General features: G+C 51.1%; 11 protein-coding genes across 11 annotated transcripts; 6 read left to right on the plus strand and 5 right to left on the minus strand.

Annotated features, from left to right (window-relative positions):
- Positions 1 to 659: 659 nt before the first annotated feature.
- On the plus strand, positions 660 to 2,297 carry N7482_008553 (uncharacterized protein; the record flags this gene model as incomplete). Its single annotated transcript, XM_056690677.1, has 1 exon — positions 660 to 2,297. The coding sequence occupies one exon, from the start codon at positions 660 to 662 to the stop codon at positions 2,295 to 2,297; it is 1,638 nt and encodes a 545-aa protein (XP_056540442.1).
- A 381-nt stretch (positions 2,298 to 2,678) lies between these two features.
- On the minus strand, positions 2,679 to 4,414 carry N7482_008554 (uncharacterized protein; the record flags this gene model as incomplete). The annotated part of the gene is made up of 8 exons (XM_056690678.1): positions 2,679 to 2,834; positions 2,897 to 3,082; positions 3,145 to 3,358; positions 3,410 to 3,576; positions 3,640 to 3,918; positions 3,970 to 3,994; positions 4,048 to 4,129; positions 4,195 to 4,414. 8 exons carry the CDS (start codon positions 4,412 to 4,414, stop codon positions 2,679 to 2,681), a joined length of 1,329 nt encoding a protein of 442 aa, XP_056540443.1.
- Positions 4,415 to 4,839: 425 nt separating this feature from the next.
- rpp1 (ribosomal protein P1) lies at positions 4,840 to 5,527 on the plus strand (the record flags this gene model as incomplete). Its single annotated transcript, XM_056690679.1, has 4 exons — positions 4,840 to 4,908; positions 5,092 to 5,169; positions 5,289 to 5,421; positions 5,481 to 5,527. The coding sequence occupies 4 exons, from the start codon at positions 4,840 to 4,842 to the stop codon at positions 5,525 to 5,527; spliced, it is 327 nt and encodes a 108-aa protein (XP_056540444.1).
- A 1,044-nt stretch (positions 5,528 to 6,571) lies between these two features.
- On the plus strand, positions 6,572 to 7,449 carry N7482_008556 (uncharacterized protein; the record flags this gene model as incomplete). Its single annotated transcript, XM_056690680.1, has 2 exons — positions 6,572 to 6,766; positions 7,030 to 7,449. The coding sequence occupies 2 exons, from the start codon at positions 6,572 to 6,574 to the stop codon at positions 7,447 to 7,449; spliced, it is 615 nt and encodes a 204-aa protein (XP_056540445.1).
- Positions 7,450 to 9,407: 1,958 nt separating this feature from the next.
- Positions 9,408 to 10,697, minus strand: N7482_008557 (PQ-loop repeat-containing protein; the record flags this gene model as incomplete). The annotated part of the gene is made up of 5 exons (XM_056690681.1): positions 9,408 to 9,554; positions 9,607 to 9,665; positions 9,723 to 9,772; positions 9,828 to 10,432; positions 10,578 to 10,697. 5 exons carry the CDS (start codon positions 10,695 to 10,697, stop codon positions 9,408 to 9,410), a joined length of 981 nt encoding a protein of 326 aa, XP_056540446.1.
- Positions 10,698 to 12,392: 1,695 nt separating this feature from the next.
- Positions 12,393 to 13,892, plus strand: N7482_008558 (uncharacterized protein; the record flags this gene model as incomplete). Its single annotated transcript, XM_056690682.1, has 2 exons — positions 12,393 to 12,699; positions 12,754 to 13,892. The coding sequence occupies 2 exons, from the start codon at positions 12,393 to 12,395 to the stop codon at positions 13,890 to 13,892; spliced, it is 1,446 nt and encodes a 481-aa protein (XP_056540447.1).
- Positions 13,893 to 14,093: 201 nt separating this feature from the next.
- Positions 14,094 to 14,984, minus strand: N7482_008559 (uncharacterized protein; the record flags this gene model as incomplete). Its single annotated transcript, XM_056690683.1, has 2 exons — positions 14,094 to 14,194; positions 14,288 to 14,984. 2 exons carry the CDS (start codon positions 14,982 to 14,984, stop codon positions 14,094 to 14,096), a joined length of 798 nt encoding a protein of 265 aa, XP_056540448.1.
- A 747-nt stretch (positions 14,985 to 15,731) lies between these two features.
- On the minus strand, positions 15,732 to 17,945 carry N7482_008560 (transcriptional repressor TCF25 family protein; the record flags this gene model as incomplete). Its single annotated transcript, XM_056690684.1, has 1 exon — positions 15,732 to 17,945. The coding sequence occupies one exon, from the start codon at positions 17,943 to 17,945 to the stop codon at positions 15,732 to 15,734; it is 2,214 nt and encodes a 737-aa protein (XP_056540449.1).
- A 298-nt stretch (positions 17,946 to 18,243) lies between these two features.
- On the plus strand, positions 18,244 to 20,161 carry ptcF (type 2C protein phosphatase ptcF; the record flags this gene model as incomplete). Its single annotated transcript, XM_056690685.1, has 3 exons — positions 18,244 to 18,917; positions 18,972 to 19,985; positions 20,044 to 20,161. 3 exons carry the CDS (start codon positions 18,244 to 18,246, stop codon positions 20,159 to 20,161), a joined length of 1,806 nt encoding a protein of 601 aa, XP_056540450.1.
- Positions 20,162 to 22,710: 2,549 nt separating this feature from the next.
- N7482_008562 (putative mitochondrial export translocase Oxa2) lies at positions 22,711 to 23,724 on the minus strand (the record flags this gene model as incomplete). Its single annotated transcript, XM_056690686.1, has 1 exon — positions 22,711 to 23,724. The coding sequence occupies one exon, from the start codon at positions 23,722 to 23,724 to the stop codon at positions 22,711 to 22,713; it is 1,014 nt and encodes a 337-aa protein (XP_056540451.1).
- A 329-nt stretch (positions 23,725 to 24,053) lies between these two features.
- Positions 24,054 to 25,835, plus strand: N7482_008563 (alpha-1,2-mannosyltransferase ALG11; the record flags this gene model as incomplete). The annotated part of the gene is made up of 2 exons (XM_056690687.1): positions 24,054 to 24,433; positions 24,494 to 25,835. 2 exons carry the CDS (start codon positions 24,054 to 24,056, stop codon positions 25,833 to 25,835), a joined length of 1,722 nt encoding a protein of 573 aa, XP_056540452.1.
- Between the last annotated feature and the right edge of the window lie 369 nt (positions 25,836 to 26,204).

Consider the following 26,204-nt stretch of genomic DNA (forward strand, 5'->3'; position numbering starts at 1 on the left):
TAGTCTCTTAGCTTAGCAGACTCGGTCGGCACCTTATCAGCATGTGAACCCCCAGTGCCCTAAAAGCCGAACTAATCCGGCAATAACCTTCTGAGTAACTGCCGGCTCATCCTACCTGACTCTTGGGCCGGTGTACATAGACCACTTTCTTATGCCAGATGACCACACCCTCCATTTTGGGCTTTGGTTTAAGCTTTTTTGACTCCTATTGCGTAATACTCATGCTAAATGGCTGCGATAAGCAACAATGACATTGTGGAGTACTTTAGGATTAAGCAATATCAGCTAAGGGGGGCAGAAGTATTAGAGCTCAGATCGACAGAACAGAATACTGATTCAGGTATAACCACTATCTGGCACCGTACATATACATACATCACACTGCATAATACGCTGAAAAGGTTTCGGACGCAAGAAGTTCCTGCAGGATTCATGCAGGATGCACGATGTGCTGGCGGGCAGACTAAGTGGGCTATTTCCGAAACTGGAAGGTATTGGCCCACCAACTGGCGATAAAGGCTTCAGATCCGGGTTAGATCATGTACAGTGGGGCCTATAAAGTGAGATAAACTGTCCGCCCCTCACTCACATACGGAGAACTGATCCTGATAAAATTAACCATCGTCAATCCCCCTCCGTGGCTGCTAGGGAATCAAAATATGTCATTTCAAGATTCTATGGACGGAAAGCTGCAGGCTTATCATGCCTGGGTCGATATATGGCTTACCACCAAGCCAAGTGTACAGTCTCATGACGAGTGCTTCAAAGTTGTCACGAAGGATGCTCCTCAGTGGCTGACAGAACACCAACCTAACAACTCTGTGGACTATGAGCGTTTGACAAACATCATAGCCTGTTATAAAACAGCAGCGCTCGCCAAGCTCATTCCCTTAGGGGGACGAGTGCCTCCATCCTCTGTCGAATGGGATGTTTTGTCTGAATCCTACGACCCCCGAGTTGAGTGTTCATGCGATGGACTCTATCCGGTATTCCCAAACATTGATTCACCACTACTTGAGAACTGCGGCTGCAAGGCAGTAGAAAGTATGATCAAAGTTGGGAACCTTGCAAGCCAAAAGGAAGAGGAGTGGAACCGCTCTCCCTTTTTCTCAGCAGATAAACTCTCACATGCTATGACGGAGCTTGCCCTGTGCAACGCGGATGAGCAACCTCTACCGAATATTTGCGGAGGACACGAAAGGGAAAATAACGTGCCTGCAGCCCGAGCACCAGACAGACGGCCCGCACAGGATAGTGACCTGGATGATTCTATTCATCATCGGCTCTATCCGACAAAAGAGCGCGTCAGGCTCTGTGCCGATGCCAAGTACTTCTATGTCGTCTCCAGTGGTGCCAGTCTCGTCGATCCGGGCATTCTCTTGGCTATCGCCGATGCAGGCAATGATATTCTCATTGGAGACTACTGCGAGGCTGCGACTGACGAGACTATTGAGACCCTGCAAAAGGTCGGCGCTGCATCTATGGCATTCTTGAAAACATGCGTCTATGCAGGTCTCTTGAGTGATTGGCAATTCGACAACCTTGTAGCTGCAACCATCCATTTTAGGATTCTAGGCTACTGGCGAGATCACTCCATACCCAAACTCCCGGGCGGCTTTTACGGTAGTCGAATGACTGGACTGGTGGTCCACAGGCATATTGATCTGGGACTCACTGTGGGAGTAGTTGGTGCTTCACTGGCAAGTGGTGAGACAATCACCGGGGATGAGTTCATGCAGCTGATGGAGACTTGCGCTTTGTTCAACGACCTGATAGACTTCAGAGGAGACGCAATGCGAAAGCAAAGAGAGAATGTTGTCCTTCGCGGGATCCGGGGCTCAGCCTGCGAGTACTTGGATGACATTGTGGCAAAATGCGTCCAAGGAGCTGCTGAGCTGGTTCGTCGCCGCAAGATCAATGCCCTAGTCATTATGAGTCTCTGTAACTGGGGCCTCATGTCTTGTCACCACAAGGTGTACGAGCTGGTGCATGGGACCCATCTCATTAACAAGGAAAGAGTTTGCCATTATCGCTCTACCAGCGATGGCAGTTATGAGAAGCTCTTACTGGCCTTGGACAAATATGGAACACTGGGCAGCGAAGGCCCTCGTGCCACAATGAAGCGGAAGGCCCTTCAGACCATGTATCCAAAGTTTCAGCGGACACCTGAGACGCACATCGCGTGGTTGGCAGATGTCACGAGGGAGATGCTCAATCCTGCCAACCTGCGACGGCTGGTTGACTTCGTTCACTACGAGTGGAATGGTCAGCTAGGTGACATGGCTTACTGTCCGTAGCTAAATCAGAAAGCATTCAAAGACTTGGTATATGGAGGCCTCGTCTGTTTTCGGGGAATGAACGGGGTTCTGAATATAGGTATAGAATAGAAAAGAGTGGACAAGAAAGAAGTCCAATTCAATATTCAAAAAATACAGACGTAGCAGAGTCCCTTCCCTTGATAGTCAATGCCAATGCCCAACTCGGGCTTATAACTGCCCCAGGTCAAACGCCCCTATGTCATCAAAAACCAAGAACTGGAAGGAAAAAAAAGGCCATAAAGTAGAAGCATTAAGTCACAGAGCAGACGAGGGCGTTTCGCGGATCATCTGTCCTTGCGCAATAGGATTCGAGATTGTCAAGTAGAAAGAGAGGTCTGAGAGGCTACGGGGAATGGTGGCCTAAGATTGGCTGTCATCCTCGGCTACAGCAGCCCGCAGCTCCCAAACCAGGTCGTAACATTCCGCGAGCAGAGCATTGACGCTGCCTTGGCCTTCCGGAATATCTGGTCCAACGTAGAACTTGCCGTCAACCCGCATATTATCAATCGAATTAAGCTGCTTCCATTAGTACCTGAGTAGATGCATATGACGAAAAGAGGGAAAGGAGACAGCCATACTTTCATGCTGTAAGGGTAGAGTTCGCGTGAGTTAGACACGCCTCCAGATTCCTTGACTTCAATGAGACACCTGCGAAGAGTTTGCAGCTGGTTGTAGACTGGCAACAGCGCCTCAGACACGGGCTCAGAAGAAATCAAAAGAGCGTAAATGTATGCATAGCTGCGTCGGATCAGGTAAAGCAATGTCTAATTGGATGCAAAATTAGAGGAGAGCGTGGAGATGGAGGTTTAGGAGTGCAGGTGTTTACCCTTTGCGCATGAAGATCTGCTGGCTGGCCTTCGGCATCGACAAAGTTGCCGTTCACTCGTGCCTCGTCAATTCGATCAAGCTTCCGCTGGTATCCGAACAGATCAGTTTCCCGGAGCGACCAAGCTTGAGTCACAGACAGTCGGTCGAGCTGATTGCGAATCTCAACAAGGCGGTCGTATTGTTCCTGGAACCGTTCGTCAATTTTGCCCTCTCTGTATTTTTGTTAGTTGTTGCCAATAGTAAAGAGAAGGCGATCAGCATACCGCTCGAGAACAGTTTCAGTCCATCGCCAGCAGCGCTCCATCAAGGATTTCAGGTCGTCCGATCCGGCTTGAACATTGCCGTCGGCGTCCACAAACTTGCCATCCTTGAGGGTTTTCTCAATCTTCTTTAGCTGTTCTTGAAGATTATGCACTTCTGCAGCGGAGAACTAAAGGAAAGAAGATGATCAGTCAATCTGAGCAAAGTATCCTTTTTGGGGAAATCAGTATACTTTAGAACGGGTATTGACGGCAGATGTAGACCGGAGGATAGATACTAGTGTCTCATGCGTCTGTACTAGACCCGGCGCAAGAACAGCAAGCCCCTTTTGCAACTTTTCCAACGATAGTTGGCAATGTTCCATTCGGCTTTCGAGAAGAGTGAGGAGAGCGGGAGAGTAGGTATTGCGCCCGCGGTCAAGGGTCTCTCGCATCGACTCAAGGGTTTTGGTTATGGAATTCAGATCTTTAGAGCTGTAAAATCCAGCTTCTTCGAGGTGGTCGAGGAGGCGCTAAGAACAGGTTAGAAGGAAAGAAACGGTATTCAAGCTTCGCTGAGGTACCTGAATGGTGGCTGCGAGAGAATATCTGACCAAGATGTGAGATAAGGACCTGGGTTTCTGGGGGTAGTGGCGACTCACACTGCTGGGGCTTCATTGTTCTTGCCCACAGTCAAAAAGAGCAGAGAGATCAACTGGAAGCAATCATCTAAGACATAGTCCACTAGAAAAGCCATGGAAGGTTAGCTACACTCCAGCCGATCCGGGCGTGCCACTTCCGGGACCTACATCGGTTATGTACTAAGCGGCGGTCCTGTTCTTTGCGAGCGGCATTGAGCTTATCGACTTCTCCAGTCACCTCCTCATACAGTGGGAGCACATCGCGGGATTTGATGTAAGATGACTTGTCTTGTTTCAGCAGGAGGAGGGCATCGCGGGACCGAAGCAGGCGCTCGAGGATGGGCTGCTCCCGCGGATCTAGCGGGACCGGTACTGCGGGGGACTCCATGGCCAGAGGCGCAGAGGTAGCTGCAACAGTGAAATCCGAGGCAAGGGGACTTATGTAGGCAAGAAGCGACCAGAGTTGAGAAGAGGACGCGGGAGAAAGACGAGGAGTATCACAGGTAACCCCACACGTTGTGATGTCAGTACGGAACCGATTGATATCGCACTGCGATACGGGCTGATTACTCCGGCATTATGTCATCAAGGCCTGTAGCCGGATAGGGTCTAGCGCGGTGGAAGTCGTCGAGTCACGGGGACAGATAGGCGCTAAACCGTACTTGGCAAAGCCCTAAGCGAGGGCTTTTTCCCACACACCGCTGGGCCGGTTACCCTGTTCGGATAGGCCTTTGCGATACACTTTCCTTCTTCTCTCCCTTCCCATCTTCATCTTCAAGACACCCAGTCCGGTCAACACCACCCGTCGACAAAATGTCTACCGCCGAGCTCGCTGTCTCCTACGCCGCTCTGATCCTTGCCGATGATGGCATTGAGATCACCGTACGTGCACCCGTCTCCCGTGGCTGTTGAGGCTCCAAGTTCGTGGAGGATGTCAAACAAGTCGCAGAGCGAGCTCTTCTGTGTTGAGAATTCGAATCACATTGGAGGATTATGACATGCGAACTTTGACTTCAACAGCGCACTACAAAAAAATTGTTTGGCTAACTGAATATCTTCATATAGGCCGAGAAGCTCCAGACTATCCTGACTGCCTCCAAGATTCAGGAGGTTGAGCCTATCTGGGCCTCCATCTTCGCCAAGGTAAATACTCAGCACCTGCATCATTGTCTTCACCAGAGAAATAGCTTCTCTGCGACACCCGAACCCGCATCGATACCCGACGGTCCCTAGTCCAGTGACTTACAAAATTTAATCTACAGGCTCTCGAGGGCAAGGACGTCAAGGACCTCCTGACCAACGTCGGCTCTGGTGGCCCCGTCGCCGCCGCTGGCCCCGCCGCCGCTGGTGGTGCTGCCGCCCCCGCCGAGGCTGCCGCCGAGGAGAAGGAGGAGGGTAAGTTTCGACCGGTGAATCATGTACACAGAGCGAATCGATTGCTGACTCCCGCACAGAGAAGGAGGAGTCCGACGAGGACATGGGCTTCGGTCTGTTCGACTAAGCGCATTAGCTCTCCCAAATTTAAACTCGTTTCCTTTTTGCTCTTTACCTCACCTTTTATTCCGCCTCCGCCTCATGGCTCCCTCGACGATTCTCTCTTGTACTCGATACATACTTCACGACCCCACGAAGATCAAGATCACGGGGAAGAAAAAAAGAAAATAGCAAAAGGCTCAAACGGACAAGGACATTCAATGGAGACTGGGTGCTCGGGTTGGCTTCGATTCACAACGTGACGGGGCTAGACTCGATCGGTTGCCATTGTGATACCGAAACTATCGTTGCTTCCAGGACTATAGGGGAATTGAAGAAAGACGTTTGGCACACCTTTTATTCTGATTAATCCATGCCCACGACACGTTTCCGGTCTGGCAGGTAGAGATGTATGCTGTGGTTATGTGTTTCCCTCGTCGATGATCTACTCCGCTCATGCCTGCCCTTTTTCATGTGACCATGAACCAAGGAATGCTGTCTGTGATTCTGCTTCGGAGTATCGTCGTAGTTCTTCAACCGTTTCAGGTGAGGTAGGCCGTAGTAGATCCACCATTCGCATTGGACGTCTGGAGTTGAGTTTACCACCATGTTCTCATGGATACTAGGACTCGCAATTCATACAGTCCTACACATCGCATTATCTTAACCTGACGAGTCAAAGTCTCGGCGCCTTGCTGTGATCAAGACTGTCAAACAGCCAAGTGTATATTTATTCCGAGGACAGACTCGAACCCTGCTTCTATATTTACAACTAGAATATAAGGGACCTGTGAAAACGACGCCGAAAATGATAGCTTCTGCCGCCAGAAACGGCCGCCTTTCCACCCGTAACTTCCAGCGGCAGGGCGCCGCTTGACCGCCCGGAACCCTTGACCACCACTATTCTGCATCCGCCAAGCCCCGTTAGTCATCATCACGAGGTGATAAGTTCGTTTACTTGGTGGTTATACGGTCACCTGTTTGGGAATATATATAGCCCCCAACGCCTGCGTCACCATTCTTTCTGTCATTCCCCCATGCGTCTTTGAGCTACGATTTTCTTTGCATCGCAATGTCTTGTATGATTTCGTTGAACTTGCGCGACTCCGCAACAGATCTGGGAAACTCGAAACATCCCTCGGATAAAGCTTGGTTCAAGAGCCTGGCGATACTGCGAGATCTACTGAAGGAGTTGACGCCCCAATTGGCGGTCGCAGCTATTGCTGCGTGGATCAAGAGGATCCCAAGCAAGTCTTTTACCTATGACGTGAGTCCATCTGGCTTCATACGTCTGTTACTAGTATATCTAGCTTTGACCAACTGTAGAGGAATGCTCGGACGACAAATTCAAGGCCATCAAGGCCACCTGTACATCCGAGGCGTCGGAATTGAGCCGACGGCTTTCACCACTTCTGGAAAGGCCACTGTCTGAACAGTCTATCTGGAGACTTCCCAAGCAGCTGTACATGATGCAACGATGGGGCTGTCCCTACTCTTGCTTGGGAGCTTATCTTTGTTCATAATTCAAAGCGCCCTCTATGGCTCCCTGTATTTCTTGACCACTATGCGCCCGGAGGATCAAATAGTGGCTTGGGAGAAGTTCCAGTGAATCGCTACGAGCGTAACGACTTAGAACTGCCCAATGGAGATCACGTTGATTTCTGGTGCATCGAGTGGAACGCCTTTGAACGGCGTGAAGAGCTTTTTGCGGAACCGGCCTTGAGGCAACAGATGAAGCGAGTGTGGAAAGAGGAACGACTGCCGATTCTCCAGGCACTTGGGAAGACGGAGGAGGAGCTTACCTGGGAAGAGGACCTCCAGGTATTTTTTGACTGCACGGGACCGGACAAGGTTCGGAGGCAGTTTGTTATTGCTACGGTAGTGGATGACAAATATTTGGGATTTGATAAGAAAGGGAAGAATGTCAAATTATCATGTGCGATCTTGTAGCTAATAGCTAGTTTGAGAACATGATTTGCGGTCTGGTGTCTCTAAGGGTGTTTGTGCTGATTGGTCTTGTTGATAGTCGGAAAAAGGATACAACTTAACGAGAGGTAGTATGAATCTGTGTCTCTCAGAGCGCCATTCATAGTCAGACATGTATGCGACCGCCGCAAAGTAATTGTAGTTATCACCGTTCACAATCTAGTAAATCACAGGTCCCAATATTACATAAGAAATAACGCTGGTGCTGATTATTTTTGCAAGTGATCCCTAAGTTCGGGAACGACAGATACTTCGGGTGTTTCTTGCGGACGGGCGCTTCTTTTGCTGCCTCTGTGCTTGCGCTGACTTTTGAGACAGGCATATCACACCAATGACAGTGCCCCGAGAGTCGCTGATTTATGGCGTCCGAGTCGTATCTCGTGGCGTTTATTGGAAACGAGCCCGTGTGCGGATTGCCCGGTTCGTATCTGTGGGTCGGTGGGTCCGTGGCTGATGAGGCTCTGGTGTATGTACTGACTCCATCAAACCTGGCGACGTGAGGTTTGTAGCCTATAGAGGCCTCCATTAGTCTGAAATTTTGAGCTGTTAGGTTCCATTCATGGTGGCGACATTGATACTTCGGTTCTTGAGATGATCTGCGCAATTCTCTCACATAACTTATCTGTTGGCCTGTGTTTTTCCGGAGAAGGGTTACACCCGTTGCGATATTGCAAAGTATCATGCAGCAGCCGATCTTGCAGGCCAATTAGAAAGTTCTCTCCTAGCGCGATTTCTTTGGGTCTATAAAGTTACAAATGGCATGTTGCTCCTCCACAAGTCTCTGTCTGATGTTGTAAATTTGCCATCTTCGCTGCACATAATTTGTATGCTTCGGGCGCCATGCTGGAATCGCCAACAGCTAGCTACCAAAAGCAAACCCCGCTCCGTTTAGAGACTCTGATTGGGGTAATCTGGCTGGGGCAGGCAGCACGAATCGCGTATTTTTCTCAAAAGAAGACCTGGGATGAGAATACTGAACGGACAGTTCCTTGGTAGCCCCGCAGATCAGGCACTAGGTGCAGCAGGTCTGTCTACCTGGCAGAGGGCACTGCACTAGGAAGGCCCCGCTCTCTCTAAAGATCCTGATAGGATAAAAGAACTTGGGAAGACAAATTTATGTTGGAAAAGCGCGCTAGGATGCGAGTATCAAGCTGGCACGGCCTGGTCTCCACAGCTGGTATCTGAGAAACCATGTTCCACCGAGCTTCAGCCCACAGCCGAAATCTGGGTAGAAGCTTGAACAAAAACTTGAGTAAAAATGGTCGTTGCACTGGAGTTTCGGCTCCTTGCTGTTCAGCTCGAGCTTCTGAAGCGTACAGTCCATCGTCGATACTAGGTGGACCGTGTTCCGCAACCCCTGGCAATCTCATTCTGGGTCTTTAAGCATTGATAGATGTTTCAAAAGGATGTAGTCGGAATCCTCGGTGACCAAAAACGCAAAGGGTTGGCCGACGAGTTTCGAGCAGGGGATTCTGTGAAACCCGTCCAGCCACGACTTGATATTCAACCGACTGGCATAAACACTCAAGGTGTTCGTATCCCAGTAAGGTCCCAGCATCAGCGCGGGTGGTTGACTGAACACTACCGCAAAGAAGAGTCGTTGAAGACAGCAGAGAACGTTAGACTAGTCGTCATCTCACAAAAACAATTAAGCTATTGGGGGAGTGGGTGTTTTTTATCAAGTCGATAACCTCAATGCTAATATGTATGTATATGGCATGGCGTGTTCATCCACATATCCAAGAACAAGCGCCATACTCGCCCTCCCAAGAACTAGATCCAACTTCCAACCAACCTTTTAACGCAAAAACATTCAACAGCCATGCCTCCCAAAGCGCTGAGAGCTATTCATTATCCATCAAACAAGTCGCCAGATGACATCGTCAGTAACAGGAGCTATTAAAACGAGGAAGAAAAGAAAATCATGAGATCGCGGGACCGGGCTCCTCAGACGCGTAGATGCGGAACTGAATGAAAATGACAACATCTTCGATCATGGTTCCCAGTGATCCAATCAGCCAAGGCAGATTGGTAAGAACATACTGAGGGTCAGTCGAGTGGCACAGGATCTAACAAGTGTGAGTTGTCTTGTCAGCGAGAAAGGGTTGGAAGAACACATACTCCGGCGCCATATGTGAGATTGCCCAAGAGGGAGAGAATAAAGAAAAGGAGCGAAAGGCCTGAGGATTCCAGTTAGCTAGAGTACCACTTCATCAATGTGCAAGTAAACAAATTACCTTCGCAGGACTGGTCGCGGTAGTTCTTGTAGATCTGAGGCAATCGCGCTCTGTAGCCAGTATCAGTGCCTTTTGTTCTTTCCATGGACTCGGTGTATAACTTACCCCAAATAGCACACAGCACTGGCATATCCCAAAATCTGTCCCCCAGTCGCCATATCAACAGGCTTGCTGTTCGTTTGCGGCGCCGGCGCCCACATACCCGCCTGCCAGGCCATTGTCCACCCCGCCACACCGATTACAAAGATACCAAGAACGCTGATAAAGTTCTTTAGCCATGCCTTACCCCCGTACTCGTTTTCCTCCACGATCTTCGCCAATGGATCTTCAACCTGGCTTTCGCGTCGACCCGCGCCCTGGTAGCCTCGCAACGAGCCCGATGACCTCCGTCGGCCCTGGGGAGGCACCAAACTGTCACTGAAACGCCGGCCGAGGAGCGGGGTGGTGGGATCGGCTGTCGCGGTTGACGAGCGCCGGCGGCGGCGGAGGCTCTCGAGGCGGGCGTTACGCGCCTTATAGTAGAGGCATTGAGCGATCAGAACACCATCTGCAATGCAGAAATATACGGCGATAGAAATGATGACCGGAACTAGGCCGGCTAGGATGCCGCCGAGGAGATTTGTCACGTCGCCGATGAACCAGACGACTACGAAGAGGAGGGAGATAGCCTCCGCGTTCCCGTTGCGATAGTTCTCGATGAGTTGTGGTACCTGCGCATATCATAGGTCAGAAAGCTGTAGCAACCATTTCCTTGCGCGTCTATCGAAGGATTTTCCTCGCGTCTTTGGAGGGGTAACCGCCCAAATGCTCCGTGCGGCGCACGGAGCGACACGATCATGGAGGTGGTGCTCATACTAGTAGGAAAAGCCAGCAAGTCATGGACACCGAGCCCAGAAGGCCGGACGCTGCTTCGCGAGGCGTCAGAGCGACGGGATCCTCTCGCGACATGCTGCTCAGGATCTCAGCAAGCGCCATGGTGTGCGTCGAACCAAAGCAATTTTCAGTGCGGAGCTCAAAGATAAGGCGGCCGAGCTAAGAGAAAAATGCGATCGTGGATTCTCCTATGACACAATCGATTCGGGTCAATCCCAAGGTAATATGAGCAACAATGCAGGCTGCGCGGGGCTCATGGGCCACAATGGGAACTCGATATAGGTCGAAGTGAGCCTTCTCGAGATAAGAAGATTTATTTTCTCCTGCTGTATTAGCGCACGAGCACTTGCGAAGCGGAGGTGGATGACTCAGCCTTTTAATGTTGCCCGGCCGGGCGTCGCGCTCAGATGATAAGCGTGCATGCATCATCGGGAGTCTGCAGCCAATGCGAGGAGGGCGATATGACAAAATAGCCTCAGCCCTACATAATACATATTGTAGGTCGCGGTTCATGCAGCCACAGCTACTCCGTAGTGGTGCTCGGGAAAGAAGCCCACCAAAGCAGAACCAACTTCGACTACCAGAAAGTGCAGTACCGCATACCCGCGTCCTACCTGAGCGCTAGCAAGTAAACAGTCGGTGTCTATATCCGCTCGATATTTATCATTAATACTCATATAGGCGTAAATAGCAGTCTTCAAGAGCTAATTAGATTACATTGGAATATCCTGAAAGTCACAACTCCATAGTATCTTTGGGTGTTGTAAATAACATCTCTCTCTCTCTCTCTACACTTAACAATTCGCCTTCGAAAGAAGAAAGAGGCAATTGTCAATTTTTCTAATAAAAGACATACCAGTTTTTTTTTACTCTCATAGCTTGCCATGCTACGAGATAGATCACAGTTTTCGGACTGAAAGTCCAGACCATTAACACATTCAGCAGACATCTATAGAGTCATTACGAGAGAACACTGTACATGATAGCTCCCAGAAATTACCAAGAAAGTACTTGAATAATCAGGGGATCGTACAAGACCGACCGTTTGAGAGCAGGTCGACACACGGAATGGCCACTTGGTGAGGTGGAGAGCCAGCTGACCGACTTAGCTGATGGTCTCCACGAGGAGATTATCAATGAAATGTTTTTTTATCACACATTATGACTGTGACGATATAGATTTAGGTTAGTGTTGAACTTGGAGACCGTGCAGTAGTTGTTATTTTAACATTTTTTTCCCAAATGGGGCGTGGATTGGGTATAAACTATGGACGTAGTTTCCACTAAATGACGCCAGCGCAAACATATGTTTAACGTGAAACCTTATTTCCCCTGACCGAGATTGAAAGGGCCAAGTCGATCCTTTCATGATCTAGATCCTACCGAAACGCAGCCGCGACGTGATTGCCATAGGCTAGAAGACGGTCGGCGCTAGAGGAAGTTAATCGCAAAGAAAGCTTTCGCTATAAGTAACTTAATGGAAATTTAAGCTGCGGGGGTTCCGCATGAATGACGGTGAAACAGTGTTTCAAGAGGCCCGGCAATACCCCCTTTCCGGTAGCGCCTACTGTGCAGGAACTCAATAGTCTACATTAGGGGAACTCTTGGCAGGGGATGAAACCACCGCTGTCCCGATACGACTCGCTCTAAGACATTTAGTGAGGCCTTCGTCGTATTGAGCCGTAAAGGCCTCTCCTGGTTTTCGGTGGCACAGGATTCATAAAGGCTATAGAATTCCTAAAAGTCTACACTCGAGAGATCAGACCAAAAAGTAGTAGCACCGACTATCCTCCCAAAATGCGTGGGACTTTCATTCTTTCTCTGCTTTCTGCGGCGCTGGGCGCCTCTGCTAGTCTCACCAACTCAAGCCTCAAAACCCACGTCGATGTGCTAGCACTCGACAATGCCTTCAATCCTGTCAAAGAGGCTTACTGGACCGGCTATCCTCATCACCGCCGCACACCTTTCGCTGTGTCCCCCGATGGAAAGTCTGCCTACATTGCATATCTTGATTCCAGCGAGACAGACGTTCATGTGCAAGAGCTGGACCCCACGACATTCAAGGCGACTGGGACTTCGGTGACCGTCACCGGTGGCAAAGAAGGTCTGGTAGCCTCTTTATCCTGTCCGAAAGGTCATAACTGATAGCATTACACAGCTGGCGGCCTTGTGGCTCACAACGATGGCTTCGCACTGCTGACCAACGAAGCCATGCCATCGGGCACCACAAATGCGCCACCGAGCGATACACCTGTTGCGGTACTGTATCGCTATACAGACGGAGAGCAGACCTGGAAGACCTGGCTGGGAGGACCTGGAGTCCACGCCTCCGAGGGACTCGCCTCCTCCCCTGACATGAATGGCGATCTCGTTTACTCCGAGAGTCAAGGTCTCTACGGCGCATACTTTGTCGTTACTGATTATACTGGCTATGCCTCGGGTCACTTCGGCGACAGCATCCAGTATGTTACCAATGCTGGAAAACTTGACACCATCACCGGCGCATCGAGCTCCTGGGGATGCAGCCACAACACCGGCATTGCATTCGAGGCTGCCGATCAAGCCCCCTTCGCCAGTATCTGTGCCGAGGACCAGGGAGCTATCTGGCTGAACACCAAGACGCAAGGCATGACGAACGATGGAGTCAAGATCTCGAACGAGAACACTACGAACGGTGGTTCTGGTGAGCCTATGGGTGGCATGTCCGGTAGCTATAGCGCGCTGGCTCGTTTTGCGAATACTACCCGCTACATCTTCGCCTGGGTGTCTCGTGGAGCTATCGACGTAACCGAAAACACCTGGATGGGAGACGGGTACACCCATGTTAGCAATCGCACGGATGGCCGGAACGTTGCCATCTCCCTGTTTTCCAACAAGTACACCAAGGTTGGCGCCCAGGCAACTTCCGAGGTCGGTACTGAAGACGGAGACAGCCAGGTCAACTGGGTGACCCATGGATCGAATGACTGCTCTAACGCCCACGCAGCGACCTTTGGCAACAGCTCGGCGCTGGTCACCTGGGAAGAAATCTCGAACCCGACCTGTGACTATATTGCCATGGGCTGCCGGGGCCAGTTTGCTGGAACATTCTTCCAACAGGTGAACTCGCAAGGCAGCAAGGTTGGTGCTGCGTTGAAGAGCACTGATGTCTATGTCGCGGGTGACATGGTCACTATGAAGGATGGTCGCATTTGCTGGCCCTATGTCAGCATGGACTGGGATCTTTCACAGGCAGTCGGTTGGGGCTCAACTCCCTCGACCACCAAGAAGATGTCCATTGCCTGCATGAGCCTTTGAATGTTGATTCTTCTAGCTATGCAGCCACTCCGCGTCATAAGCTCATGTCATAACCCCCCGCGAATGGCACCAGTGTGGTTATCAAGGTCTACCTGAAAAATTACGGATTGATGGATCTTGTATGGTTGATTGCTAGAATATCAGGATCAAGGCAAGCTATGGCTCGCTCAGCGACGAATACTGGAGAGGTATATACGTAGTTTAGGCCTTGGTCAAAATTGAGTTCGCCGAACTCGAAGCAAGAATGATGGCACTCGAAGATTCGATCAGGAGTTCTTGTCCAGCACCTCTAGATTCGCTATCTGGTATAGCGTTGCTATAGTGAATACGTTGGCTTAGGCTTAAAGCACTGTAGAATGGGATATATTGTGAGCAACGGATAACACAAAACTTACTTCCTGTAGGTCCTGTGCTGCCACTGCTTCCTTCCATCTGTAAATCAATGATCAGGTTTAAAGGCTGCCCAACGAGTCCCGCAGCGTATTGGGTAGTAATGAGCGTCCGGTCAAGGTAGAAGCTAATGCGCACATCGCTTCCATTCGCATCACGCAGCTCCGCAGGGATCGTGTGGAAGTCTGTTGGATTGGGGTAGACAACATCATCCGCTGTTACTTCACTCGAGGTGTTGGTGTTAAAACTGATATCCCCAGTGCCTTTCCACTCAGCGATATCAACCTCCGGAGGCCACGAGTTCACGCCATTCAGCCAGAAAGCAGGCCATGTGCCCGTTTCGACCGGAGCGATGAAGTCGGCGGAGAAGTCCAAGCCACCTGATGTTTCGACGGTAAACTGTTGTTTCGCGTAGACAGTTCCGTAAACATAGGCGTAGTCTGAGTTTCCGGTGTACGTCGCATTCAGAGTCAGGGTCCCCACGGTCGAGATCACCGCGTTGGAGCTTTGCATAATCGCGGCACCGCTGTGGGTGTCGCCCCATGGGTAGTTGTAGTTGAAATATTCTGTAAGCGACGAGGTGGAGTCGAAACATGTTGTCGGAATCAGAGTGCTGTCGCGTTTTGCCAGTCGATTCTTGTCGCGCGGCAATGCTAATATCAGGTATGGTAAGGCGGCAAGGAGGAGCGATGAAGGATACATCATGCATGCGATCAATCCTTGTTTTCCTTGTTTCCTGTACCTTGCTTCTTTTTGGTATGTCAAAAGGTTGGATGTTAACTTTTCTATCTTCTTAAAGAACGGGGCTATACCTCAATTTATTTTCTACAGGCTAGTGTTTGGCTCAACCTCAGTCAACCTACTATGAATGCAGATCTGCATTGTATCAAGTGATGTCAGTCTGTATGTTGCAGGTGACAGTGCGGAGTGCACTCGGAAGATCATGTTCTGTATTTCTAGAGCACGTAAGTCGTCGACCTTGAGAATTGTCCGCCATACGGTGTACAGATATTCCCACACACATGAGGTGTCTCAGTAAAGACAGGGAAGGTTCAAAATTCTCGAACCCCAACCTCCACCCACACGGATGCATGCCGTTCTAGGTGATGATTAGCACCCCGCCGGGGCTTCCCCTGTAGAGGTTACAATCTTCTACGGCACCATTTCGCTTTCAAGCAGCGAGGTGTGCCATCAGATCAAACAGCGCCAATTAGCAGTATTAGCACCATTAAAATCAAACCCCGGACAAATTAATATAGTCTTTCTCGGAACTTAACCGCTACCGTGACCTATACATTCTTAAATCCATCCGGCGTGATTTTCAGAGCAACTTTGGTTTACTTTGTGCTCCCTGTTGTTGTTTACAACATCGGACTTCTCAATTTATGACCATTTTGTCATAGGTGTTCTATTGATCGGTTTAATTTTGTACGGGCACTAAGCCCAGTCTCAGCCGCTACCGTCTGACACCACCTCTTCCTCTAACATCTCCAGTTCATCCTGGAGCATGGTAACCGCAAACTCCCCAATTACCTCCTGAATTGGACCGTGTAGTAGTCGTTGCCTAGATGTCTCAGGTTGGATTTCCTGGAGGGCTTCCAGGTAATCCGTCAGCGGAGCGTAGTCCACCACATCCCCCCAATTCCCTCGATCAACTCCATATTCATGTAGGAACATCTGCAATGACTCCAAACCATCCTGTAAGAGCCATTGCTCGAGGACTTGCTGATCGCCAGCCAAGGCGCGTACACGACCACCGGCGTCCTCAGCTCCGTCTTGCGGGATATCATCGCCATCTTCTTCATCGCCACCCCCGTGGAAACCGGGGAAGCGAATACCACCACCATTGTGTAATTGATCGAGAAGGTCACGGAGCCACTGCGGCCGTGCACCTTCTGGAACTCGTGCGAGGTAAGACGGTGTTGGGTCATCCTGCTGACGGAAAGCCTCGGACTCATATGGTGGAAGGGGATCTGAAGCAGACATTCGGCCTGACACGAAGCGGTTGGGGAGATGGGTTGTGACTTTGGGAATATCAGAAAGGATAACATGACGGGCGATATCCAAAGTAATCTCCGGCGGCTCAATAGACTCTTCATCGCCGGAAAGAGTATCAGCAACCTCCACAATAAGAGCAACAGCTTCCGGTGTGTTCCAAAGGTCCTTCGCACGCGAAATGTAGAGTTCGGTAAGAAGCTCGTGAGATCCAGTAGGAGGCATCTTGCCCCAGATCTGCTTAGGGATGTGCTGAAGGTCCAGCTCTTGGGCTAGCCTGTTGAACATCCATGGATAGCGAGACATGGCATGGTGAAGCTGCCGGCGGCAGTCCTGGGGCCTGTTCAGCCGCAAATAAGCCACGACCAACGAGCATTGGATGTTTGGAAGATCAGCCCAATCACGACTGAACCGTGTTTTGGTGCATAAATCCACAAATTGGGTATACTCTCGACCACGGAGAGCAAGATGATCGATCAGCAGCTTCATGCAGTAGGGGTCGGAGTCATTCAAGCTTAGTAACAGCTTGGCCCATTCGTACGCAGTTCTCCATGTCCCCTTCATGCCCAAGTTTGCTATATACCTCCAACCGACAAGCCACAACTCACGGTTCTCCGTATGCAAAAAGTCCAGCTTTGCTTGGCCTTCTCTAAGCCTTGTGTTGAATGAAGAATGGGCCGAGCGCCCTATATTGAATAAGGCTCTCTCCAGGAGGTCAGCGGAGACAGCATGATCACTCTGATGTTTCGCAATCTCAGAGACCTGAAGAAGGGTGGAGATATGATAGGGATTGTATTGAAGATGGTGGATTAGCCGCTGCGGGTCCATCGATTCAACACAAAGCTCAAACTGTCTTTGTACATCTTCATAGGCTGCATTGTGAACAATCCGGTAGAGTGTATCTCCTGAAGCGAGCTTCTTCTCAAGCTCCATGCCCAGTCCACCACTCGGTGCTCGAGGCCACTCATCCTTGCCTTGCATAAGGATGTTTCGCCGTAATGTCACACCAGCTAAGCTCTGGCCTCTGCTAGCTGGGCTGTATTGTCCCGTCAGAGCTCGACCAAGGTCAACCGTCTCCCGATTGCGATCCCGTCGACGGCCAGTGCCCGTATCGGCCGGCTGGTCAAAGTTTTCCAGCACCACATTACCAAACAGCCGTTTCATCTCGTTCGTCGCATTCAAAAACTTGGGATCGACCGCAAGTAATTCAGCGGTGCTTTGGGGAAATGAGGCATCTTGGGTATCTTTGACTGTAGCCGCTGCACCAACTCCAGCTGGCATTTGACCACCTGTGGCGAGGTCCTTCAGAGCTCGATCGATCTCATCCAGTTCAGCATCAGATTGAATAGGTTCCGTTTCAGCCAGCGCCGCCGATTTGGCCTTCTTCTTGTTCTTCTTGTTCTTCTTCTTTTTCTTGCTGCCACTCCTGGTTTCTGTCTGCGCAGGCTCTGGTTCTGTTTGCTGTATCACAGGTTCTGAAACTTCATCATCGGGTTCTGTGTCATCGTCATTGTCATTGTCGCCGGCATCCAGAAGATCGAAAGCGTTGAATTTTGGCTTCGCGGGGCGCGGGGGTTCGTCGTCACTGGATTCATCTTGCTGCTCTTGTTCCTGTTGCAGCTCCTGCTCGCGCAGCTTCTGAAGCTTGCGGATTGCACGAGAAGACATCTCAAGGTCTCGCGCCAGGCGACAGGAACGATTGAAATTGCACCAATCTGCCGCAGGTGAGCACAACGAAATGCAACGATTCCGCGGGGAATGACGAAAATGGACCTAATTGGGATTAGCGTGGTGCCTGAGGGCCTGCTGCCACACGTGACTCCTTATCTGACGGTCACGCCGCTCGCGCATTCCCCAGCTTCCTTTTGTTCTCCACTTGATCCCTCGGAGTTGTCTTTTAAGGGGGCTTCAAATACGGTCCCGCATCGCAAGGGCATACCTCAGTTGTTGATACCCGGCAGAATCAATGCGTCGGGCGGCTGTCCAGGCGTTCCGTACTGCTCGGCGTGCACCAGTATGGAAATTCGCCAGTAAGCGGCCGTGCTCGCTCACCCTCACCCACCACTCGAGCCGAGGTCTGCGATCATATTCGGGAGGCCGACGCCCGTTCCTAGCTCCAGCGGCCTCGCAGTCCTCCATGCATCTCCGCAGGTTCTCGCTTGCCGTTATCTCGACTGTTGTCGCCTCTGGAGCGTGGTATGCGTATCGAGGTGACGGCACAGCACAGTCACTAGCAACACAGATTCGAGGATTTGCCTCGAGCGCAATCACATCTGCTCACGCTGAGAACCCATCAGAGTCGACCCGCCGAGCTCTTCTCGTGAGCAACGATCAGTTCTACACCGCAACCCTTTCCGGAGACGAGCCGTTGTCGAAAAACACCGACGACTCCGATCGACGCGTTCTAAACATGTTGACGCCGGAACAAGCTACAGAGAAGCTGCGCAAGAATGAGGAGTCATATTTGGTGAACAGAGGCAAGGGGGTGGTTCGATACGACATCGTTCAGGTTCCGAGCAACTCGCCCATTGAGGACGATCATGCAGAGAAGATAGTCGAGGTGTCATCATCCACGGCGGCCAACACGAATGGAGAGCCGAACAGCGACTGGATGTTCTGGGCGGTTTTCGATGGTCATTCGTGAGTATTTCCTTGGGTCGGAATGTACGTGAATCTATATTAACTACCAAATAGGGGTTGGACGACATCCGCCAAGTTGCGAAATGTCCTTATTTCGTACGTTGCGCGAGAGCTCAATACCACGTACAAGGCTGCTGCGGCCGACCCAGCAGTACTAGTACCATCGTCCGAGGCAATTGACAATGCCATCAAGCAGGGCTTTGTCCGTCTCGATTACGATATTGTGCATGAGAGCGTGGACAAGGTTCTGAAATCTAACTCGCGTCGCATGGCTGCTGAGCTCCTCGCACCCGCCCTCTCGGGTTCTTGCGCTCTTCTGAGCTTCTATGACTCTCAATCCAAGGATCTCAAAGTTGCGGTTGCCGGTGACTCGCGCGCAGTCCTCGGTCGCCGAGGCCCCAATGGAAAATGGACTGCCACCGCTCTGTCTGAAGATCTTACCGGCGGTACCCCTTCTGAAGTGAAGCGCTTACAAGAAGAACACCCAGGCGAGCAGTATGTTACCAGAAATGGCCGCATCCTGGGTGGCCTAGAGCCTAGCCGTGCTTTCGGTGATGCTTTCTACAAGTGGAGCAAGGACGTTCAACTAAAGATAAAACGACAGTTTTTCGGCCGAACACCCCATCCCCTTTTGAAGACTCCCCCTTATGTTACCGCTGAGCCTGTCATTACTACTACCAAGATGGACCCCTCTCAAGGCGACTTTATCGTCATGGCCACTGATGGTCTCTGGGAGATGCTGAGCAATGAGGAAGTTGTTGGTCTGGTTGGTCAATGGCTGGAGCAACAGCAATCTGGTAGTGGTGGATCCAAGGCCTGGCTGCAAAGCTGGTTCAGCTTCGACAGCCAAAAGCAATTGCCCGTCGAACCGGCCAAGGGTCAATCTACTGAGGGCCAGCGCCGCCCAATCCGCCAACAGCAATATGATATCTCTGGCGCAGCGAGCCGATTTGTTGTCGAGGACAAGAATGCAGCCACTCATCTCGTGCGCAATGCCATGGGTGGGAAGGATAAGGATATGGTCTGTGCCCTGTTGACACTGCCAAGCCCATACTCTCGCCGATACCGGTATGTGAATTTTGCCCTCGTTTGCCCTGGATAAACTGTTAATGACCTGTTCCTCCAGTGATGATGTCACTGTCGAAGTTATCTTCTTTGGCCAAGGCCCTGATTCCCGCACCGGCACTGTCGAGATCAACAAGGAGGCTACCGCTTCAGAGGAACCCCCTAAGGCGAAGCTGTAAACTAATTTGATTTTACTCGGTCGTACATTCTAGAGTAAGGGCTTGGGCTACGGCGGCTCCTCATTACTGGCTGCTGTTTACAAACAATTGTATAGTGAACCTGCAGATTATGGGCTAAAGAGTGCAGATGCAACCTCCCTTTACTGCGATACTAACCCTGTCAAGATTGGGTGGTGCTGGGCCATTATGGTGCCCGTTTGCTTTTCACATTCTTTGTACAGATCTCCGCTATCTATCATAAGCTGTTCTATCATATTTGCATTTAATTCGGTTGACCGGCATGCTGCAGAAATCCTATCACGGGCAAGAAATACTAAAGCTTACAATTTCCCAAGGTTCAATATCAAAGCGTAGTAAAACTGTCTCAAGGACTCTCTCACTGTTCTGCTCGATATCTCCGAGACGGTGTATTTATTCTCACACGTGAAATCCGAAGGCTATGTACCTTCGCTTCACAATATTTCCATGCTGAATGGATAAACCTGATATAGCTCATATGTCTTATCCTGACAGAGTAGATGTCCATAAACCTCTGCGCAATAAAAATGGCCCTAGGTGCCTATCGGGAAGCGGACCGGACTAAATAAGCTTTATGTGGATATTTAATCAAGCATCAATCGCCTTGAAAGGGGTTCAAAGCGGTCATATCCGGACCTGAACATGGCGACAGTGCCAAACCTCAAGGCAGCGTGGATAAGGACCCGAGTCACGACGGTGGCCACCCTGGTGAGCCCCAGATCACTCCCCGCCATGGTCAGGGCAATTTGTATGGGTCTACAAAAAGACTGAAGCGTGGCTGTCGTTCCGTTGATGAGTCTGCCTTGGTCAGTTATGGTTACCTCTTCCTCACGCCCTTCGGACTGTACCTCGAAAATGGCGATTGGGACCAAGTATGACGACTGAAAATGCAGTACGCATGTGCACCCAGCTATTCTCAACGGCATGACCAAGTTCTATGCACTCCCCGTCACTGACACCGGAGAGGAACTTTTTACTTTTGTATCGCCTCCATGAATTCCTTTGGGGAGTCTACTTATTATTTATTACCTTTGGCTTACACTGATCCACGTCGCTGATGTCATGGCTGATCCCGTCGGATCAGCCGATTTCTTCTTGTCTTGCTATGGTAGATAATTATATTATATCGCTAGCGTTCATCTTACCCTTCACTCTTGATAAAGATGGCTCGCGACATGTCCTCTTACAACTAATAATTCATTTTATACAGTCGTCATGATGCTGGTCTGGCATAAACCCCACTCAAGTATCAAGTTTGAAAAAAATATTGCTAAATAAAAAAAAAAGCAAAAGAAATGACTCCGAATAGGGGAATCGAACCCCTGGCTGCCGTGTGAGAGACGGCGATGTTAGCCACTACACCAATTCGGATGTAATTGTTGAATTGAGTTCAGATTGTGCAACTATGGAGCTGCAGAAACTTTCATCGCCCAATCCGGACATATCGAACGCCACTCCCAGAACAGTCCCATATAAGAGTGATACCTCGGTAGACTCTGAATAATGAACTTCAATTGAACGGTATAGAGAGGAAATTTAATCTTCCGAAGAATCAGATTTCTTCTCAATGTCCTATGAAAGCCTCAGCCAAATCCCGGTGCCACCTGGCAACCTTCCTATGCTGTCCAGAGTGGTAGAAGTCGCAACAGACACAATGAGGACCATCTGTGGAAAGAATTATGTATGCTTTGAACCACTAGGCATTCTGTCGGACAATAGAGGCATCGACATTCTGGGTATGGTGACAATCAGCCGAATAATACATGATTGAAAAACTGGATATAGGAAGCGAGCCTTAGGCAGAATGGAGTAGTCGAAAATGTTCTCGGATTTGAGAGGTAGGTAAGTGAAGGTTTGACCGAATGGACGAGACTACCTACCCTTATACCTAGATTGGCGGAGACCCTGGAACGGAAAGGGCCATATAATGAGGCTCAAAATGTACATCCGGCAGGCTTAAGCGCAAGTGTAACACGAATGCAGTTTGTTCTCCCCCCCCCTCCTAGGGGGCACTTGTCGCCCAATGGCCCACAACAGTGAGAATTAGTGGTCTTGACCGAGGTCTACAGACACAACTTACACTCGGGCAACGGTCCCTCTCTCATATCCATCCCATGGGCTTAGTTGTCTTTGAAAGCAGTGGTCTAACGTTACTTAGGTTATTATAGGTGATGTATGTTATAAAACCTCCGTCTTCGAAGCCTAAAGCACTTCCCGGTTGAAAATCTCGTGCGCTCGTGGCCCAACAAAGCTCTGAAAGTGGCAGGAATCACTGGCGGGAGGCATAAGCCATGATTTTCTCCTGCTAAACAATTGGTCTGGCTTGTTGGTTCCCCGTCGCGCGACTCGAGGTTGGCGTGTAGGTAGCCACATCGCTCTTGCTACAAGAGCGTTCATAATTCTCATCCTGTCGAGATCTGTCCCACATTTGCCCAGGGGGACGAGCTTCATAAGTAGCGTCATGGGACTAGGAACCATATGTCTTCCAGAGAATCGCTCTATTGTCCATGGCCAGAAATTTTTCAATTCACTCAGCGGAGTTTGATACCGAAGGGGTCAGAAGCACTGGGATTCTCGAATGCGACATAGCGCTTCGAGGACATTGGGATCGGCGGCTTCATAAACATCTTCTTTCCCAAGATATACGTCTGGAGCGTGGCGATATTAGAGCTGCTGATCCAGTAGATCAGAAGGGCGGCCGGCATCTCATAGAACCACCCTGAAAACCCCACGTTCAGCGCCAGAATCTGAATAAAAAGGCGCAGACCATTGAAGGTCATGGCCCGGTACATCTCCATCTTCGGCATGTCCGCCAGGTCAGCGCGCGGTGTGGGTTTCCAACCCGCTCGCACATTCAGGAGAATTGAAGCTGTGAGTAGTGCCGGTAGTAGGCCTGTCGGATCGCCGGCCAGAAGGTCGGGGAACCAGAGCGCACCCTCGTTCGCGAGGGTCGGTTCGACGGTTAGATGAAGAGAGTTGACGGCGGCATCGGTAGCCTCTTGGTTTCCCTCAATCAGCGATAGCAGCCACGGCACAAGACCGCTTTTGTTCCCGCACATCCCGCGGATACTCTCCATGAGCGAGATCCAGACTGGCAGTTGCATGAAGGGCGCGTAGCGGGACACCGACGATATCTTGAACGAGTGGTGTAGACTCTTTATGTTGTCGTTGAATTCTCTTGTTATATCCTTGTGTACTGCCTTAGGGTCTCTTCCTTCTTTCACATAAGCCTCCTTCAGCTTGAGGGCCCAGGTCCCCCAGGCCTGCTTGAGGGGCGCAATGTCTCGTTCGCGCCGCGCGTGGATTTTGGTGTACATCTGCAATGGCAGCCCGACAGCTGTCCGGACTAGGAGGGCTGTGAGGGGAATTGAGGCGACCCATGGCAGGCCGGTGAGGTTGTGGACACCGTGGATGAGTCCGGCGGAGGCGTCGAGTGCTTCGTTGATCCATGGAGCTGGCTTGGTTGGGTGGAAGTGTCGGAGCTGCAAGTGTGCCGCCAGCGGCAGGGCCCTACGGAATGCCCGCGTGGAACCGGGGGGGTTCATGGCCAGCAGGAGGCAGGCAGGTAGGCGCCAGCGTGACAATTCCTTCCTAGTCACAGTCCAATCGTCGACAGCTCGAGGGCTCCGAGCGGAGAAACCGCGCGGAAATCCAGTTCCCACCCCATCATCATGTGACGCGTATGTAAGTTACGCTCGACGCAACACGTCAACTGATCGGAACGGCGGGCGGCACAGGGCTACTGTCTTTTGTTGACACATTTAACGACTCCCTTCCTGTCAACTACTCGACCACCCTCGCATCCTCCCCTGGACAACACATTTGGTCTTGGGTACTATGTGCGGACCTTGCTGACAGCCCGATCGACGCAAACATGGCCATCCTGACCACCGCCATTTTCGCGCTTTTGATCGCTGCGACGACCGTCGTCCTTCTCCCGCAGCTTGTGGGCGGCGTGCTGGGGCTGGTTTTTCGCAGCGTGGGATGGCTGATCCGCCGAAGGACACGATCTCGGCGTGAATACGTGATTGCGCGGGCGCGATCGGACGAGGAGCTACTTCAGACGCCCCGCGCAAAGGGTTCAACACACTCGCTGGCCCGGAGCTCAGCTGAGGATGAGGACTGGGAGAAGGTGGATAGTAGCGCCGGCCCTGGTGGGGTGAAGACGTCTACCAGCAGCGACAGCGGTGGTAGCGACGGCACAAAGAGGCCGGATGACTGGGATGGAATCATTGGGTTCTTCCATCCGTTTTGGTAGGGCTCGCTATAGTTGCTTTTGTTTGCGGGAACGTTTGCTAACTATGAGATTTATAGTAATGCCGGTGGTGGTGGAGAACGAGTGCTTTGGGAAGCAGTGCGCACAACACAGAAACGTTGGCCGAAGGCGATTTGCGCCATCTATACCGGCGACCATGAAGTGAACAAGGCGACTATGTTGGAGCGAGTCGAGAACCGGTTCAACATCCATCTACATGCTCCAACAGTGGTGCTCCTGTACTTGACCACGCGCAAGTACGTTGTCGCCAGCTCGTATCCACACATGACGTTGTTGGGCCAGTCGTTGGGATCGCTGGTCGTTGCCTACGATGCCTTTACACTGCTGGTGCCAGATGTATTCATTGATACTATGGGCTACGCTTTTACTCTTGCACTGTGCAAGTGGCTCTTCCCTGCCGTGCCCACCGGCGCATATGTGCACTACCCGACTATTTCAACCGACATGCTCGCGTCTCTGGATGACCAGAGCGGGGTTCAAGGTATGAATGCAGGCGCAGGCAAGGGGCTGAAGGGGACCGTCAAGCGACGCTACTGGCAGCTCTTCGCACAACTATATGGTTGGGTCGGCCGCCACATCGACGTGGTCATGTGCAATTCCTCCTGGACTGCAGCGCACATTCGCAAACTCTGGGGCCTTGGTAAAGGTAAAGCAAGCATTGACAACAGCACCGGCGAGGGCACCGCCTCATCGCCAGCCGTCGTGTTCCCCCCAACAGCTGTGTCCGAGCTTGAATCCACCATCGCCGTGGATGCCGAGAGTGAGAAAACCCGCCAGCCCACGCTGCTCTACATCGCGCAGTTCCGCCCAGAGAAGAATCACCCGCTCGTCCTGCGCTCCTTCGCGCGCTTTCTGCAAGAGCGCGCCCGCAACCCAGCCTACGCTGATCAACCCCAACCACGACTCGTCCTCATCGGCTCCGTCCGCCATGCCAGCCCGGATGAAACCCACATCTATAACCTCCGCCTGCTCGCGCACGAGCTGCGCATCCGCGACCACACCACATTCATCTGCGACGCGAGTTGGCCCGCCGTGCTGTCACATCTGGGTACGGCCTCCGTTGGTGTGAACGCCATGTGGAATGAGCACTTCGGCATTTGCGTCGTCGAGTACCAGGCCGCTGGCCTGATTTGCGTGACGCACGACTCGGGTGGCCCGCGCGAGGATATCGTTGTGGACCTAGGTGATGGGGCGACAGGCTTCCGTGCTGAGACGGAGGAACAGTTTGCGGCTGCTTTTGAGGCGGCACTTGCGCTGCCGGAGCCGGAGAAGGTGGCTATGCGCCAGCGGGCGAGACGGTCCGCGCGCAGGTTCACGGAGGAGGAGTTCTCCCACAAGTGGCTGAGACAAGTGCAGAAGTTGGTTGAGGCATCGCGGTAGAGCGGAGTAGATATTCCCCCTTTTTGGTATAGATGAATCCTGTATCCTGCGTTGATTACCTATGTGCATGCTTCTCTTCAGTAATTTTGTAACCACGACCTGCCGGAAGATATCTTTGAGATCACATTAAGCGAATAACCCTCATTCAAAGATTGCCCTGTCAGGCCAACCTTAGCTTCGTATCTCAATATTCTCTTCTACAAATGCTATCTCGTCGTTCGAACAACAGATATACTGGACGCAATATGCTCTGGTTGCAAATGGCTCATCTTGCAGCATAACAAGGTATATAGAACTACTAACTAGAAGTATATCCAACAAGATCAGAAGACGAAAGAACATAATAAGCAGACGGGTATGATAGGGGCA

The sequence above is a fragment of the Penicillium canariense genome (assembly GCF_028826845.1).
Source record: "Penicillium canariense strain IBT 26290 chromosome Unknown utg000006l_segment0_segment0, whole genome shotgun sequence".
In the NCBI taxonomy this organism is placed as follows: Eukaryota; Fungi; Ascomycota; class Eurotiomycetes; order Eurotiales; family Aspergillaceae; genus Penicillium; species Penicillium canariense.